Source organism: Eschscholzia californica, unplaced genomic scaffold, assembly GCF_041429995.1.
Source record: "Eschscholzia californica isolate CP2 unplaced genomic scaffold, dmEscCali1.0.p SCAF_2, whole genome shotgun sequence".
NCBI lineage: Eukaryota > Viridiplantae > Streptophyta > Magnoliopsida > Ranunculales > Papaveraceae > Eschscholzia > Eschscholzia californica.
The window spans coordinates 47,116,130-47,132,327 of NW_028238309.1; the positions used below are offsets into that span (position 1 = coordinate 47,116,130).

At 36.4% G+C, this 16,198-nt stretch overlaps 2 protein-coding genes across 3 annotated transcripts; one reads left to right on the forward strand and one right to left on the reverse strand.

Moving 5' to 3' along the window:
- The first annotated feature begins 7,561 nt into the window (after positions 1-7,561).
- On the forward strand, positions 7,562-10,825 carry LOC147558466 (actin). 2 transcript variants are annotated; one of them, XM_086660123.1, is made up of 5 exons: positions 7,562-7,768; positions 8,746-8,815; positions 8,982-9,375; positions 9,534-10,147; positions 10,306-10,825. In XM_086660123.1, the coding sequence occupies exons 2-5, from the start codon at positions 8,756-8,758 to the stop codon at positions 10,369-10,371; spliced, it is 1,134 nt and encodes a 377-aa protein (XP_086516249.1). In that variant the 5' UTR covers positions 7,562-7,768; positions 8,746-8,755; the 3' UTR covers positions 10,372-10,825. The 2 variants fall into 2 exon arrangements, with proteins under 2 accessions (XP_086516249.1, XP_086516250.1); XM_086660124.1 differs by having other exon boundaries at positions 7,741-7,910.
- A 1,082-nt stretch (positions 10,826-11,907) lies between these two features.
- Positions 11,908-13,401, reverse strand: LOC147558467 (fasciclin-like arabinogalactan protein 4). Its single transcript, XM_086660141.1, has one exon. The coding sequence runs from the start codon at positions 13,279-13,281 to the stop codon at positions 12,025-12,027; it is 1,257 nt and encodes a 418-aa protein (XP_086516267.1). The 5' UTR covers positions 13,282-13,401; the 3' UTR covers positions 11,908-12,024.
- Between the last annotated feature and the right edge of the window lie 2,797 nt (positions 13,402-16,198).

The window sequence follows — 16,198 nt, forward strand, 5'->3', positions numbered from 1 at the left end:
TGCTTGTTTTTCACTTTTCATCATAAAAAAACACTGCATAAAGGGTTGTTCATATATTTATTTGATTTTACTGGCTTCCTATATGTATATACAAATATTTGCTTTTTAATTAATATACTCTTTCACAATGTACTTGCAAACATTAAGAAAACATCTCATGGTTTGCATCCATCTCCAACCATCATGTCCCATCTCTAACAATCATGCACCTCTTTCTTTCTCTCTCTCTCTCTCTTCTAAATTGGAAGCCTAGAAATCTCAATTCTCTCTCTCTCTTTCTCTATGAGCAGTACAAGGACATGAGGACATGTTCTCCACTAGCATCTCAGTATCTCAGGCCACTTACAAGCTTTTGGTGAAACCCTATCATCACAAGTTGTTATTTTCTAGCTTCTTTTGCAGGGTTTCTTATTTTCCATGGGAGATGCTTTTTCACCGAAAACCGCTTTGAGTGAGGATTTCTCTCTAGAACTTATCAATCAAATTGGACCCAATTGATTTTATTTTGTCAAGGAAAACTATTTTTGGTGAAACCCTATCATTACAGGAAAGAAAAGGCTCACTTACATAGAGTGAGGACTTCTCTGTGAAACTGGTCAATCCAATTAGACCCAATTGACTTTGTTTTGTTAAGGAAAACTATTTTTGGGGTCCTAAAGATAAGAGAATAATTATTTTACCTCTTTTTCTACTGTCAATGATATTTTGTGAAAATTGCCTTCACTAGTAATGTGGAGAGCGAATTAGCGATTGTTTAACATTTGGAAGAAATGAAATATTGTAGTGTTATAGCTTAGCTTCAACATTCCTTTTCAATCCATGGGAACTAGTTTCATGGACTATATGTCACACTATTAGAAGAGTATTTATTTATTTTTCCATTTTAGGTCTACAATGTTGATCGCGATCGACATTAAATATTGTATTGTTTGGTCACTCAGCCAAATATGTAACAAAGTTATAGCAAAACCTATTACAGATGGACGAATCAAATAAACACAATGAAAAGTCAAACTTTAAAGAGTAACTAGGGAATAAGAAAAATCAGACGGACTCTATGCAGAAATAATATGTGGTGATTCAGGAGAATCTTTAACTACTCTACTTCAAAACTAAGCTGACAACTTTTGGTCAAGTTTACAATAAAAGCTGCTTAGATTGGTAATTATTTACGAAGTGAACTTTATATGGTTGGAAAGCCCTAGATGTCTATTTCTGATGTGTCAAACGGTTCCTGAATCCGAATTTTCTACAAGAAGTTATTCCAAATTCCATACGAATAGTCAACACAATCCTCTCGTCACAGTCCTTAATGACCATTAATGCTAATTCATGGATCTTGTTGTTTTCTACAGTCTTTTCTAGAACGAAAGTCGGAAGATATGTCCCAACTCTATAAATTGTAAGCTGAAGTTTGTCTAGAGGATCATATTTTGATTAAGAAAAGTTTATTTGAATTCCACGACTTATTTCTAGCCCTGTATCTCTTCGGAGTCTTCCTTAGAGTGGTGAGCTTATTCGGCCCTGTATCTCTTCGGTTTTCCTTAGAGTGGTGAGTTTTTTTGTTCTAACTTGTGTCCCTTCTCTTATCTCCATTAACTGGCACCATGTGGCATTGCCGTGATTTGCCCTCCCAATAATTCTAATTCTCTGAATCTCGAATCATAACAAGCCATATATGATTTCTGCCTAGAATTTGTCTGGTTTTTCTTGTTCTTTATCATCTTTCAAATTTAAAAGGATAGTGGAAGAACGAAATCACTTTATATAGTGATTTCTTGAAAGTTAGGAATTCAACTTCCCCAAGCATTTGGAGCCTTTTAACAGTATGGGCCTGTTTGGCAGAGGCCACTTTTACTAAAATTGTCAAATGAGGTCCGCAGTTATATGATAATTACACATAAAAGGTTAAAAGAAATGGAACCTATAAAATGATGCCTACTATGAAAACGACTAGACCAAAGAAGCAAAAAAAGAAAAAAGAAGAAAAAAGAGAAAAAAGAAGAAAAAAAAAGAAAAGAGAAGCATTACACCATAATCAATCCAAACAGATAACAACATGGGTAGGCAGTTGACAGTTAGTTAAAGAATAGTTGTTATTGGAATTTACATTTTCTTTCCTATTATCTCCCATTGATATTGGATTCACTTTCACAACAACATGAGAAATTACCTCAATTTTTTTCTTCTTATTTCTCAGAACGGGTAAAAGTCTATTCTAAGAAAACGTACATGTTATCACCAACGAAAGTGTGCTTCACACCTCACATACGAAGTTAAATATCTAAAAAGTTGTTTCTTTATATTTTTACAAATTAACTCGGCAGTCAAACCATAGACATATAACTTCGCTCAAACTGCTCCAACAAGTTATATAACGATTCATAATCGTCCATAAAAGAAAAAGTAATAAAGTTATGATTGAATTTCTAAAGGCATACAATTCGTTTGTGAATCTCTATATGAAAAAAAATGAAAGTTTATCTATTATCCATAAAATGATTTGAATTTCTAAATCTTTTTCAAATATCTGTTTTTTTTTTCTCATTTTGATTTTTTTTTTATAATCACAAACACACTTTAACCAACAATTAGTGTCAATGGAAAAGACAAATTCCCCTCTCTTTTGATGTAAAAAGTGTTATAAAATCATAGAAGCTGCAAATTATAGTTTTGAAATGTAGGAAGGAGAAGTGAAACTACCAATCTAGGCCGGCCCAAATATTTGGGAAGGCCCAAACAAAATTAAAAGTTGGAGAACTATATGACACATGTTAGAAAAAATAAACGAAAATTCCATTAGCAGTTATGGGAGGTTTTGAGTTCTTGCCCTCTTCAACAAAACAAAATTTTTAGCAACTGAACTACAACTTAAAACATGTTATAAATTAGTTTAGAATATTATTATTAGAAAGTGACATACAAAAATCAAAATGTAAGGCCATCATTACGTTGGGGCCCAAAATGACTGTTTTAGTGGTTTGGGTCGGGTCGCCCTGTGCCAACCAAAGTACATGGGTGAATGCAAGCAACACATAGTATTGCATTAAAGAAAAGGGTTATTTCCCTAATGGCCCCCTACTTTGTGACCAGCTTCCCGCCTGGCCCCCTACTTTACAAGAAATACCCATATGGCCCCCTAAAATCGTTAACTTTAACTTTCCGTCACTCTCTCTCCTCCATCTCTTTTTCTCTCTCTGCCATGTCACGCCACCTCATCTGTTAGGCCACCTCATCACCATCTCCGACAGAGGTCGCCGGCCGGCCAAATTTCCGGCCGGCGACCTTCAAACTAAAAATTTTTTTTTTTTTTTTTTCTCTCTTCCTCTCTCTCTCTCTAAAATTACTCCGGCGAAGGGAGACCTTCGCCGGAGTGGTCTGTTCTTCAATGAACAGACCGAGGTCTGTTCTTGAAGAACAGATCTCGGTCTGTTCATTGAAGTACAGACCGAGGTCTGTTCTTGAAGAACAGATCTCGGTCTGTTCATTTCACGAACAGACTGAGATCTGTTCGTGAAGAACAGACCAGGTCTGTTCTTCACTGAACAGACCTTGGTCTGTTCTTCAATGAACAGACCACTCCGGCGAAGGTCTCCCTTCGCCGGAGTAATTTTAGAGAGAGAGAGAGGAAGAGAGAAAAAAAAATGTTTTTTTTTTTTTTTAGTTTGAAGGTCGCCGGCCGGAAATTTGGCCGGCCGGCGACCTCTGCCGGAGATGGTGATGAGGTGGCATAACAGATGAGGTGGCGTGACATGGCAGAGAGAGAAAAAGAGATGGAGGAGAGAGAGTGACGGAAAGTTAAAGTTAACGGTTTTAGGGGGCCATATGTGTATTTCTTGTAAAGTAGGGGGCCAGGCGGGAAGCTGGTCACAAAGTAGGGGGCCATTAAGGAAATAACCCTAAAGAAAACATAAATGAAAAGAGAACTAGAAAGATAAAAAGAAAAATAATAAGTGAAGCTTACTTGGATTGGGTAAATAACGTGTCTTTCTCAACCTTGCTTAGTGTGAATCTTTGCCCTATGTCTTTCCACTTAAATATGACATGTTTTAAGTGCTTATTGAAAACTTAATGGGTCTATTGAAAAGAATATTGTGGTTAATTTATATACTGTATGATTTTTTTTTCTAGGAAGTAGCTGCAACAATTTTTCTCCAAACATTGTATCTGAAAAATATATAAGTCCTTTTAATATAACTAACCAAACACTTCGAATGCATTATCGAAAAAGACTTCTGTTTTAATACTTAATTAAAAGACTTTTGAAAATAAGTTATATTTGTACCCAAAGGAGACCACTACTTTAAGAAAAAACAATATATATATACCACACACTACATTGATGAGGAGGATATTTTGTGGGTCTCGAAGAAGATAACCAAAAGAACTTAGAGCATCTCGATCCAATGCAAAACTCAATCTTAGAAATTCGGAGTGCCACATAGGATTTTCTGAGTTTTTCTTAAAAATTCATCTCCAATGCAAAACTCAACTAAGATCTCAAAGATGATGTGTCGAGAGTGGAATAGAGATATCTCAAGAAGACACTCTATTTTCAGAGTGTCCTCTTGAGATATCTCTAATTGTCCAACTCATCAATATTTAAATTTCAACCAATAGAAATCAAGTCTTCGTATATTTCCAAAATAACTAATTATTTTTTTACAAAAATAACCATGACACGTAAGTAAAATAAAAGAGTCTAGAGTGTTTCATTGGAGACATACAAGAATTGAGGATCTCTATTTTCGACACCTAGGAGTGAGAATCTCAATTGGAACTTGACAAATAGGACGAATAGAGATTTTTTTGAGTTTTGCATTGGAGATGCTCTTATGGCTTAAAATTCCATGTCTGTCATTATAATAGGCATTTAATCCACTCATAACTTCAAATAATCCATTCATAAAGAACTTATGGCTTAAATAAAATAGTTGATGTGACTTTAAGCTATTTAATTTCGCCACGCTTAAGGCTATTTCATTTCGTCGGACTTTAGCCCAGTAGTATTTCGGTCGTTACCGTGCTTATCATATTGCATCGATGTATCAATGCCTTTGTAATGACCATTGTTGTCAATCTTCAAAAAAAAAATCCACTTATGTCGCTATAATAGGCATTTAATCCACTCATAACCTCAAGTAATCCGCTCATAAGAGCATCCCCATTAGGACACTCTAACAAAAACTCTAAGGTGTTGTTTGTTTTTTTAACTTTTCAAATGTTTGTTTTTTTATTTAAGAAAATTTGAAATGTTGTCTGAATCGAGTCATTGTCTGAATTGGCTGAAAAGTAATCCATATTTTTCAGACTTCAAAACATTCTCCGTCATTATTTTATCCACCACCACCACCACCCCTGAGACTACTACCACCACCATCACCACCCACTGAAAACACCACCACCACCCACTAAAACCACCACCACATCAGGAACTAGACCGCCACCACTAAAAACCGACTACCACCACATAGAATCACCACTAAAGAATAAACCACCAGATCTTGCAAGGGTCACCGATTTTAAACCCTCGCTAGATCTTCAACTTCACGAAAGATTAATTGGAGAGATAGGGACAGAGAGAGAAAGAAAGAGGTGAACCCTAGTCGGATCTGGCGTGGGTTTAACTTCTTGGTCTGTTAGAGAGAGAAAGAGGGTCCGAGAGAGAGAGAGAGAGGAATGAGATAGAGAGAGTGTGTGCGAGTTAGAGAGTCTAAACCTTACCAAGCTTTCATTGTCGGACCTTCATTGCCAGATGCTTTCTGTTCGAGAGAGGGGAATTGTTTTAGAGAAAGGAACGACAGAGACGAGAAAGATAGAGGAAAGAATTTTAGGGGTATGTCTTTGTTTTTATAAACAAGGTAGGGGTGAGAAAAAATAGGGTTTAAAGTTTCATTTTTCAACAACATGTAATAAGGGTATAAATGTCAAAATAATAATTCTGAGTTATTAATTCAGACATAAAAAACAAACATCAGATTTCTAAAATAATTTAGCCAATTCAGATTCAACAAATTCAGTTCAGTCAATTCAGATTCAGACAATAAAAAAAATAACTCCAAAAAGTCTTAGTTGTCAAGTTCCAATGAACATTCTCTTTCGTAAGTGACAATATAGAGACACACTAAACTGTTTTTTGTCTCAGATAGAGATCTCTAAAATACCTCTACTTAACATGTCACTCTTAAATTCAATAGGAAAAAATTAGTTAAAAAGCAATAGTGTTCATTGGTTTAAAGTTTTAGAGTGTGAGTAAGTGATACGTAGAAAACTCAAGAAGACACTTTAATTTTAGAGTATCTCTATTGAGACTCTCTATAGTAAATACATCCATCTCATAATAGAGTGTCTAACAAAGTGTCCCATTAGAGAAGTTTTTTTAATAAAAACTCCAACAAATCGTGTGCGGTCCTATAAGCGTTAGAATTTGATTGTACCATTGGAAATGCTCCAATCTCAAACAAGTTTAAGATCCAAAATCTTGGGACCTCTACGAGGTTTAGAACCAATAAATGAAATTATTACACCTACATTAAAAAAGGACCGACTGTGTCCTTCTTCGCTTCGTCGAATCTCTGATTGATCTTCACTTCTACCAGATTTGGGCATCAACGTTTTTTTGATTCATATATTTTTCACTAGTGTATCTGTTTGAAATTATGAAATCAATATCTCTTCTTCAATCTAATTGAATCTGTTGCGCCAAATATTAGTCAACCTTGATCAATAAAAAAATTAATTGATTAACGTGGGAAGTACATGCCGGAACCCTAAATATTCACAAATGAGAATTTGATGTAACCAATAGAGCGGTGCACCTGAAAGAACTCTGCCACTTGATCCATGAGGCACCTTAAAAATCTGTCACGATTTAAAGGCAGTGGAAGGGTGGATTGGAGTTAGCTTTATAAATTTTAAATAGTTAGGGATTTTATTAGGTTTCAAATTTATACATGGATCAAATTTTGGGGGTGCCTATAGACAAACTCGATCCTCAGGCTTAACAGAAGGGTTAGCCACTCGAGCAAGGTTTTTATAAATGAACCCAAGCTTGCACATTGTCTATAGGCAGGAGCGGCGTACACTACTTGTGTCGAGTTTCAGGCTGAACGTTTGTCTGTCGGACTAGGATTTTGTAGGCCGGATTTTCGACTTCTAGACAAAATTCCCATCCCTACTAAGCAAAATGATGAGGGCAAGAAGGTTAAACGCCACTCTAAAAAAAAAATTAATTTTTTGATGCTTCATGTTTGACTACCTATTTTTTTTTGTAAACTTCAATCTGGTCACCTATAGTAACGATTTCCACCTATTTTTTTTTTGATGAACACGATTTCCACCTATAAAAAAGATTTAAAGACCGAAAGAGAAAAAATAGTGAAATATGGTGAAACTCATCTCTCAACCGTTTAGTGAGGTAACCGTTACAGAAGGGGGGCTAAACTCGATTTAACAAAAAAAATGAACCAAACAGCAAACTGGTCCCAACATAAGGGGCAAACTGATGTTATCAGTTAAAAATACTCCAATTTTTTTGGCACAGCTGGACTACGTTACTGCCACAGATAGAGAAGTGACGAGTAACGCAAACCACATATCTAGGATGAATAAAAATAGACGGTGAAGATTCTTCCATAAAAAGTGGGGGGGACTTTGGAATTGCCATTTATTTAAGTGGCGGAGTTTTTCTGATCTCCATTTTTGAACAACAAAGGTTGCGGAAAGGCAGCTTCGATCCGAACGATTTCAATTCCTTTTTTACTCCAAGGTAAATCTCTCTCTCTCTCTCTCTTTCTCTATACTTTGATTGATCTTTCATTATATGTCTCAATCAAATCTTAGATTCATCTTCGCGTAAGAACATTAAGATCGATTACGACGATTGATCCATTATCGTTGTTAGATCCAAGGTATTCTTTCTCTGGTTATCCGGTTATTGTTTATCTGCATTGTCTGAGAAATGTGTATTCTATATGGTCGATTAATCTGTTTCAGTTTCATTTTCATGATTATTTCGTTTCAATCAAATATGAAATTAAATCATGATTTTCTTTTTTTCAATTTTCGTTTCTTCTCTAACATTGATATCAAAATAACACGATTTTTATGTTAATCTGCTTGCGTCGGATTGGATTGCGTTTTGTATTAGTTTCGGTGTTTATCGTTCTTGTTGGATCCTTGTGGTCTATAGAGAGAATGTGTTTGGTCTGAATACACTCTGGATTTAAAATGTGATACAATTTAATTTATTTACGTTATCCAGGACTTCATAAATCTGTCTTTAGGGCACATTAATCATGTTTTGATATCGGTCGGAATACATTTATCACATGTGTCCTATTTGACATAGATGATTTTCGTGCAATGCCGATTGGGTCCTTGCTTCATCTCCATTTTCTTTTATAGAAAGTTATTAAAATAGTGTTGTACTTTTCTGTAAAGTTCACATTCGTTCATGTCTTTTGATCTTGGTATTATAAGGTTTAAGATCCGGGGGTATCAATGTCTAAGATAACGTAAAGGCTTTGCTCAAATCCTCTTTTAGATTCATTCGATGTTTGCGCGAAATTATACGGGGGTAGCTTTACCAAGCGTGGTTCTAAATCTTTGAAGTTGCTGATTTAGCATAAATGGTCTAAATGTTGATTGCTCATTGGCTTACTGAATCTGCAAAGTGGATACATTGTGTTTTTTTCCTTATCCTTAATGGTGCTCTGAATTGAAACGAAAGGTTGTTTCCTTCAGGTGATAAGAGATGGCAGATGCAGAGGACATTCAGCCCCTCGTGTGCGACAATGGAACTGGAATGGTTAAGGTATGAAATCAGGATTCTAAATCTTTAATGTTGTGTTAGGGAAATAGTGATTAATATGTCAATGCAGTAACTGTGGCTCTTTTACGGAGATGAAAGATTATTTCCTTTTTTTACCTTCCATACGGTTCTTGAACTTTTGATTTTATGATGGTCTTGTGTCTTTTAGGCTGGATTTGCTGGTGATGACGCTCCAAGGGCCGTCTTCCCTAGCATTGTTGGTCGACCGCGGCACACTGGTGTGATGGTTGGTATGGGCCAGAAAGATGCTTATGTTGGGGATGAGGCTCAATCTAAGCGTGGTATTTTAACTCTGAAATACCCAATTGAGCATGGTATTGTCAGCAATTGGGATGACATGGAAAAGATATGGCATCACACATTCTACAATGAACTTCGTGTGGCTCCAGAAGAGCACCCTGTTCTCCTCACCGAAGCACCGCTCAATCCCAAGGCAAATCGTGAGAAGATGACCCAGATCATGTTTGAGACTTTTAATGCTCCTGCTATGTACGTTGCCATCCAGGCTGTCCTTTCCCTTTACGCCAGTGGTCGTACAACTGGTAAGCAACTCAACATCTATAGTTTGTATGATGTGCCCGGTCTATCCGCGATACCCGATTTACTCTGGAAGATTGATCAATCCCAACTATTTAGTTTGTGGGTGATTGATTACTATTAACATGTCTATGACCATGACATGTGCGATGCATATGTGCAGGTATTGTTCTGGACTCCGGAGATGGTGTGAGCCATACTGTTCCCATCTACGAAGGTTACGCCTTACCACACGCAATCCTCCGTCTTGACCTTGCTGGTCGTGACCTTACTGATGCCCTAATGAAAATCCTTACCGAGCGTGGTTACTCTTTCACCACCACTGCCGAGCGTGAAATTGTGAGAGACATGAAGGAGAAGCTTGCATACATTGCCCTTGACTACGAGCAAGAGCTCGAAACTTCCAAGACAAGCTCTTCTGTTGAGAAGAGCTATGAATTGCCTGACGGGCAAGTGATCACTATTGGTGCTGAACGTTTCCGATGCCCAGAGGTCCTTTTCCAGCCTTCCATGATTGGAATGGAGGCTGCTGGTATTCACGAGACCACGTATAACTCCATCATGAAGTGTGACGTTGATATCAGGAAGGATCTCTACGGCAACATTGTCCTCAGTGGAGGAACCACCATGTTCCCTGGTATTGCTGACAGAATGAGCAAAGAGATCACTGCTTTAGCTCCAAGCAGCATGAAAATCAAGGTGGTAGCTCCACCTGAAAGGAAGTACAGTGTTTGGATTGGAGGCTCCATCTTGGCTTCCCTCAGTACTTTCCAGCAGGTTTGTTCTTCTTACTCGTATAATCGTAACCAATAATCACAAAATCATTGAATAACCTAGATAGAATAACCCTACTGAACTTAAATTTGGATAGTTTGAACTTTGAAGTATATAAAGACATAAAAATGATGATCTTGAACTGGTTTTCTTGTGTGCAGATGTGGATTGCAAAGGCGGAGTATGATGAATCCGGACCTTCAATCGTTCACAGGAAATGCTTCTAATTCTTCAAAGAGAAAGTACTGGGAGCTGCATACGACCCGACCTAATCTAAAGAAAACTAACGCAGTTTCCATCATTTCAACATCTCCATTTCCTTCTGATTTTCTTTCTTTATTTCTTCGGTTACTTGCAATTCTTTGATTTGTATATCTTGTGGTTCTCTTGATTTTAGAAGCTGTAACTGCACGAAAGCAGGGAAATCCCAGCGACAGCATACCAAGTACCTGCCGTGTATAATTGAGCAGGTCTTCCATTACTTATCTTGGGATCGGCCGTTTCTTTGAGTACTAAATAACTTAAGAGCAGAAAGTTTAATGCTTTTATTCGCAAAACTTACTTCTGCTTCTGTCTGAGTTTCGGATTATGGCTTTGTGATTTTGCATTTTCTTTGTCATGTCTTTTTTGATATCCAATCTTATATATTAAGTTTAATCAGTGGAAATAGAAATTCTCAAATAAGTTTGTTTTTGTTCTTCAGTTTACTTTGTTTCGACTGAAATTTGTTTGGAAGTCTGAAAATTAGTCTTCAAGAACCCAAGTTTTATCCTAGTGAGCTAAAAACCGTCTTTACCATTTTCTAAGGTGTGAAAATTGGTCTATTTGGAGTTGAATCATTAGTGTAAAAACGAAGTCCACCACGCTTTGGTGTAATAGTTGGACACCCTTATTAAGTCCATGAGGTCGTGGGAGAGTCTGGGTGGAAGCAGTTTGTCGTCAAAATTTGTCCCATGTAATTTAATCAATATATATAGTAAGTATTGTAATAAATTTGTCGGAGTTTAGGTCTCTTTCATTATGGTTTAAGACTTTAAGTTAGGCGGTTATCGTGCTCATCACATTTTCATGATGTATCAATGCCTTGTAACGACTACGTAGATCGTAGTTGATTTCTCAAAAAAAAACTATCCGCTAAGTCTAAACCAGATCTGTCACCGTCTATCCTACAACACATCTAACGGCTCATAAACCCTTAAGCAACCTCATGAAAGGACTGAAATTAAATGGGAACTGATGATTTTCCATTGAATAGAGCAAATGGGAGTCTAAACAATCTGACAGAAGGCGCAATTTAACCCTAAATATGCGCAGGTTAGTAAAAGGAGCTTTGTTGAAACTTGAAAGATCTGAAAGCTCTGTTAAAAGGACAAATGAAAAGTCTCTCTCTCTCTCTCTTTCTCTCTCTAAAAGGGTAATACAGTAATTAACATTCATTTTTCTGCAAAAATTTTACTTTACTTTCTTCTCCGATCGATTTTCGAACAGAACTATTAGATTTCCTATTCAGAATTCCACGAATCGGAAACTCAGTAACTTTCTCTTTATGTTTGATAATCCAGGAAGTAAAGAAGAAAAGAACAATGGGGTTAAACCAGATCTATAAAACTTTCTTTTTTCTTCTCTTTTATTGAATTAAAAATCTGAACTTGAAAAACAAGAAAAACCCCTCTTTTACTTTTGATTATAATAAAGTACTCAATTTCAAGTTCTTTAATTCTAAACTTTAACAACTCCATTAAATTAGGGCAAAAAGAAAGATATTGTATGAACTAATTTCAATTTCTTGTATATAATATTATCAAAAGATTCAATCTTGATAAAAAAAAAAATCATAACAGGAGGAGATAATAAACAATACTACTAATAATCTCATAGAATTAAATACAAAAACCTATACAAATTAGGGTAGAAGAAAAGAACCAGAATCTGCTTATAACAACATTAATGGCGGCTTGGCTAGATTTAACGTTTTGATCAAACCCAGGTGGAGAAGAAACAGGGCTTTCTAACCCAGGTGAATTAATCGGTGATAATGGAATCTCAGGTGGTTGAATACCCAAATCTTCATTACCAGGACTACCAGATTTCATTGATTCTTTCCTAAAAACTTCTCTTGGTAATAAAACCCTAGAAACAGCAAAAATTGAAACAGGGTTTTGATCAAAAACTGTTCGAGTAATCGATGCTTGAACAATACCTGTATCAATTGCTACCGACCCATTAACCCTAGTTATATTCAAAGTAAATCTACCAGCTCCCATATCTTCTGTTGCTAATGTTGGTTGAACTGGATTAACAATTGATTCTAAAGAACCTAATGGGTAATAAGAATGTAAAACATGAAATTTCAAAATCACAGCTTTAGAATCAGCTGGTAATGATTGTAATCTTTGGGTTGTGGGTAGATCTGCAAATGCTTCATCAGTAGGAACAAAGACTGTAATTCCAGCTCCACCTTCATCTTCTTCAAATTCTTCAACAACTCCTGATGCCATTAACATTGATGCAACAACATTAAAATTATGCCCATCAATTAAAACCTGGGTAATGTTTAAACCTAAAGGGGGTCGATTCTCAGACGCCATTAAATCAAATCCATAAGGAATCAAAAGAGAATTAACAGTGAAAATACTAACATTATAAGGAAGGGTTTTAATCATAGATAAAAGGGTAACATTTAATGGTGAATAAGAAACAGGACAACGAATTTTAATGGTTCCATCAATGGGGTTACGAGTAACATTAACAGCACCAAAGTTATTACTTGCTCGGCCGGTTGTTTGATAAAGGGTAGTGATGAGTTTTCCGGTTGCCGGAATCTGACGCAACTCAGACCAAGATAGATATTGAAGTAAGACGTGGTAACGGATGATATCGGCGATGTTTGAGTGGTGGGTCAGATCGGAGGATCGAAGGATAGTATTGGGAACGACGAGGAGAGTGAGAGATGAACGTTGGGTCAGATCTTGAGCTACGGAGGTATTGATGAGAAGATTATTGAAATCGGAGAGATCGGGGAATGTAGAAAGAAGGGAAGTAATGTTTAGGGCAAAGATTGGTGATGAAGGGAAGAAGAGAAGAGAAGATGAAAGGAAGAAGAGAAGGGTAAAATGGGGAAAGAAAAATGAAGCCATTTTTCTTTCTTTGTGTTGGAGTGAGAGTGGAAAAGAGTGAAGGAAGTGTGGGAAGAGGAGAAGATTGGATGGTGGATTGTTGACATATGATGATGATGATGATGATGGCAGTGATCATGATGATTGTATATTATTACTATTATTCATTTCTTGTGTTTGTGTTGAAAAATATTTTATTTTATTAATTTAATTTTGTTGGTACAATTTATTAGCTTATTTATCTAACTTTTTTTATGTCTATAAAGGATGATATCATAAAAAATGCACAAAATCTAGACGTACAAACCCACATGGCATGACTTGGACGGTCTGATCCGAGGTTTGTGAGACAACTATTACCACTGAATTTCAAAAGCAATTGATTGAATGACTAATTCTACCATACCCACTTTAAACAATTTTTTTCTTTCTATGAGACCTAAATGTAGGGGTGGGAATTATGCCAATCAGGCCGAACTCGCTCATGAGCACCCGAGCCCAATGAAGACCATAGATGTTGGCGTCTGTTTCGGGCTCAACCCATCCAACCCGCTAAGTTGTGTGGGCGGACGTGGGTTAAAACATCTACACGCACACGCGTTTATGTCCGCAACCACCTAGCACCACTCAATGATAACCAACCAAATTACATAAACTTTTTGGGTTGATGAATTCCAACAGTCCATGCTGCTAGGCTTAGTTGAGATGGTAAACAATATGTTTAAGGCAATTACACGAACCCAACGCATTGCTTTGCAATGGGCCAAGAGAATTCCTAGTGGGTTAATAAAGTATTGTTTGGCTTTGAGGGAGCAAGGAGTGAGATAAGTTTATATTATTCTTATCCCATAGGATTCTTCATTAGATTTCAATGTGGATTAAATTCCTCAAAGGAACAACATAAATAACTTTTAGTTTTAGTTGCACATTGCCTCTTTAGAATTACGAAAAATGTTTGGAGACTTTATAAAGGGAGTGGAAGAAGTGAGCTTTTTCAAGTCACGGGTTTACCCGCTACCCGTCATCCCATACCCGAATTATCCGAGCTTCTTAATGGGCTTGGACGACAATGGACAAGGCGAATTTCAAAATTACCCATCTGATTAACCCGATTACCCTAATAGCCATTTAAGTTTGGTGCCCGACCCGCCCGATCCGATGCTTTAAGTGGCTGTGGACGTCCATACCCGCCAGTTTCCCACTCCTACCTAACTATGTTTATGACTGCTCCAAAAATATATGCTTTTGTAAGTTTTTTTTTTTTTTTTTTTTGCATAATCTACTTCTTAAAGAAAACCGTAACGAATTGTTGAGAGCCAACAATTTATCGTTCAGTTGGTAGTACATGTGCTCCAAAATTCTAAGGATCCAAAGTTCCTCATTCATGAAATATTCAGGCATCATAAAAGCTTGTAATTAAGACAATGATGATAGTAAGCTTATGTATTTTGTAGTTTTTGTTATGTCAATGATAATGTTGATAGTAGTGATCGATATTAGGGTTGAGTTGTTTATATCAGACAAAACTAAATGAATAAATAAAATATTAAATTTATTGTTATTTTTTTGTTCAAGTCCTTATAGTTTATATTTATTTATTAAATAATCTTAATAACGCTCTCTTAAACTAATTTAGTAAAGGAAAAACCAGTAAATAAATTCATTTTTTTATGCACTTCCGAGGTCAGATAGTGTTCTTCCTATACTAAAGACTATAACTTAGTTGGTTGAGTATCTATCTCTAAACCATCAAAGGATCATGTATATTTTTTTTTTTGGAAATTGACTACGATCAACGATAGTCACTACATTTGACATTGATACATCAAAGATGTGATAAATTCGATAACTTCCCATTCATACATCATGGTTATTATTCCTCCAGTCGGCAGCATACTCTCTTGAGTTATTACATGGAATAAAATTGAGGACGAAGCTATAAAATTAGACATTGCTCCAAGTTACTAAATGCAAACAGATATTCCTCCCCAATTAGCGAAGTGTTAATTTTTTTGTCAAGTAAGACAACTCTAAAAGGATAGGACGACAATATCCTCAAACAATATGTATTGGCAACAATGGTTTGCATATCCTCCAAAATCCGAAGATCATATGTTTGTTTAACTTTAGAGATGAAATTCGCAGTATATTGACTTGTAATGAAGGATATAATTTATTTATTTTATTTTTGCAAAATAGCTTCCCCGATTAACTTCAAAGTTCAAGATTAAGAGTACTCAACGATACAAGAAGGTGGCTCATTTCTGAACCATACCCGTGTGAGCTAATTAATTAATACTAGCAAAAACAACTAATTGATGAGCTGCTTCATTAATGTCACGATTACACAATGAAAACCAAACCGAGTTGACCTCTCGCATGAGTTAAATGGTGTCCGATATGATAGTGCAAATATGCCATGGTACTCCGCCTTCCAAAAGACGGAGATATCTCACTAGTTTCTGCCAGTTCCCTTCTACAATGATGTCTCGAAGTCCATTGATATTGTGTATCCATCTCCACCAGGAAAGCTTGAGCTTTACTCTCTTCTGGTGATTGGGGTAGTAGTACTTTATCTGCTCCCCTCATGAAGCGACCATTGGTGTCTCGAACCACCGCAGCACATGCAGCCTCAGAACTCTTGTGTGCCCCATCCACATTAATCTTCACCCATCCTCTGGTACCGTTGCCCAACTTGTTTGTTCCCGAACAACAACAGTAGTCGGTGTGTTGTTGACATTTGTCTCTGTTGTTCCTATATTCTGAAAATCCTGATGAACTCTTAAGATCACTGTTTCCAACCTTATCTGCTTCCCTGAAAAATAGAAATGGACTTTCATATCCTTAGAGTCGGTGTCTATAAGGATTTTAAAGTCCAATATATCTTTGACGATGATAGTTGTCAGATTTATATAATTCATGTATTTATTCAATTTAT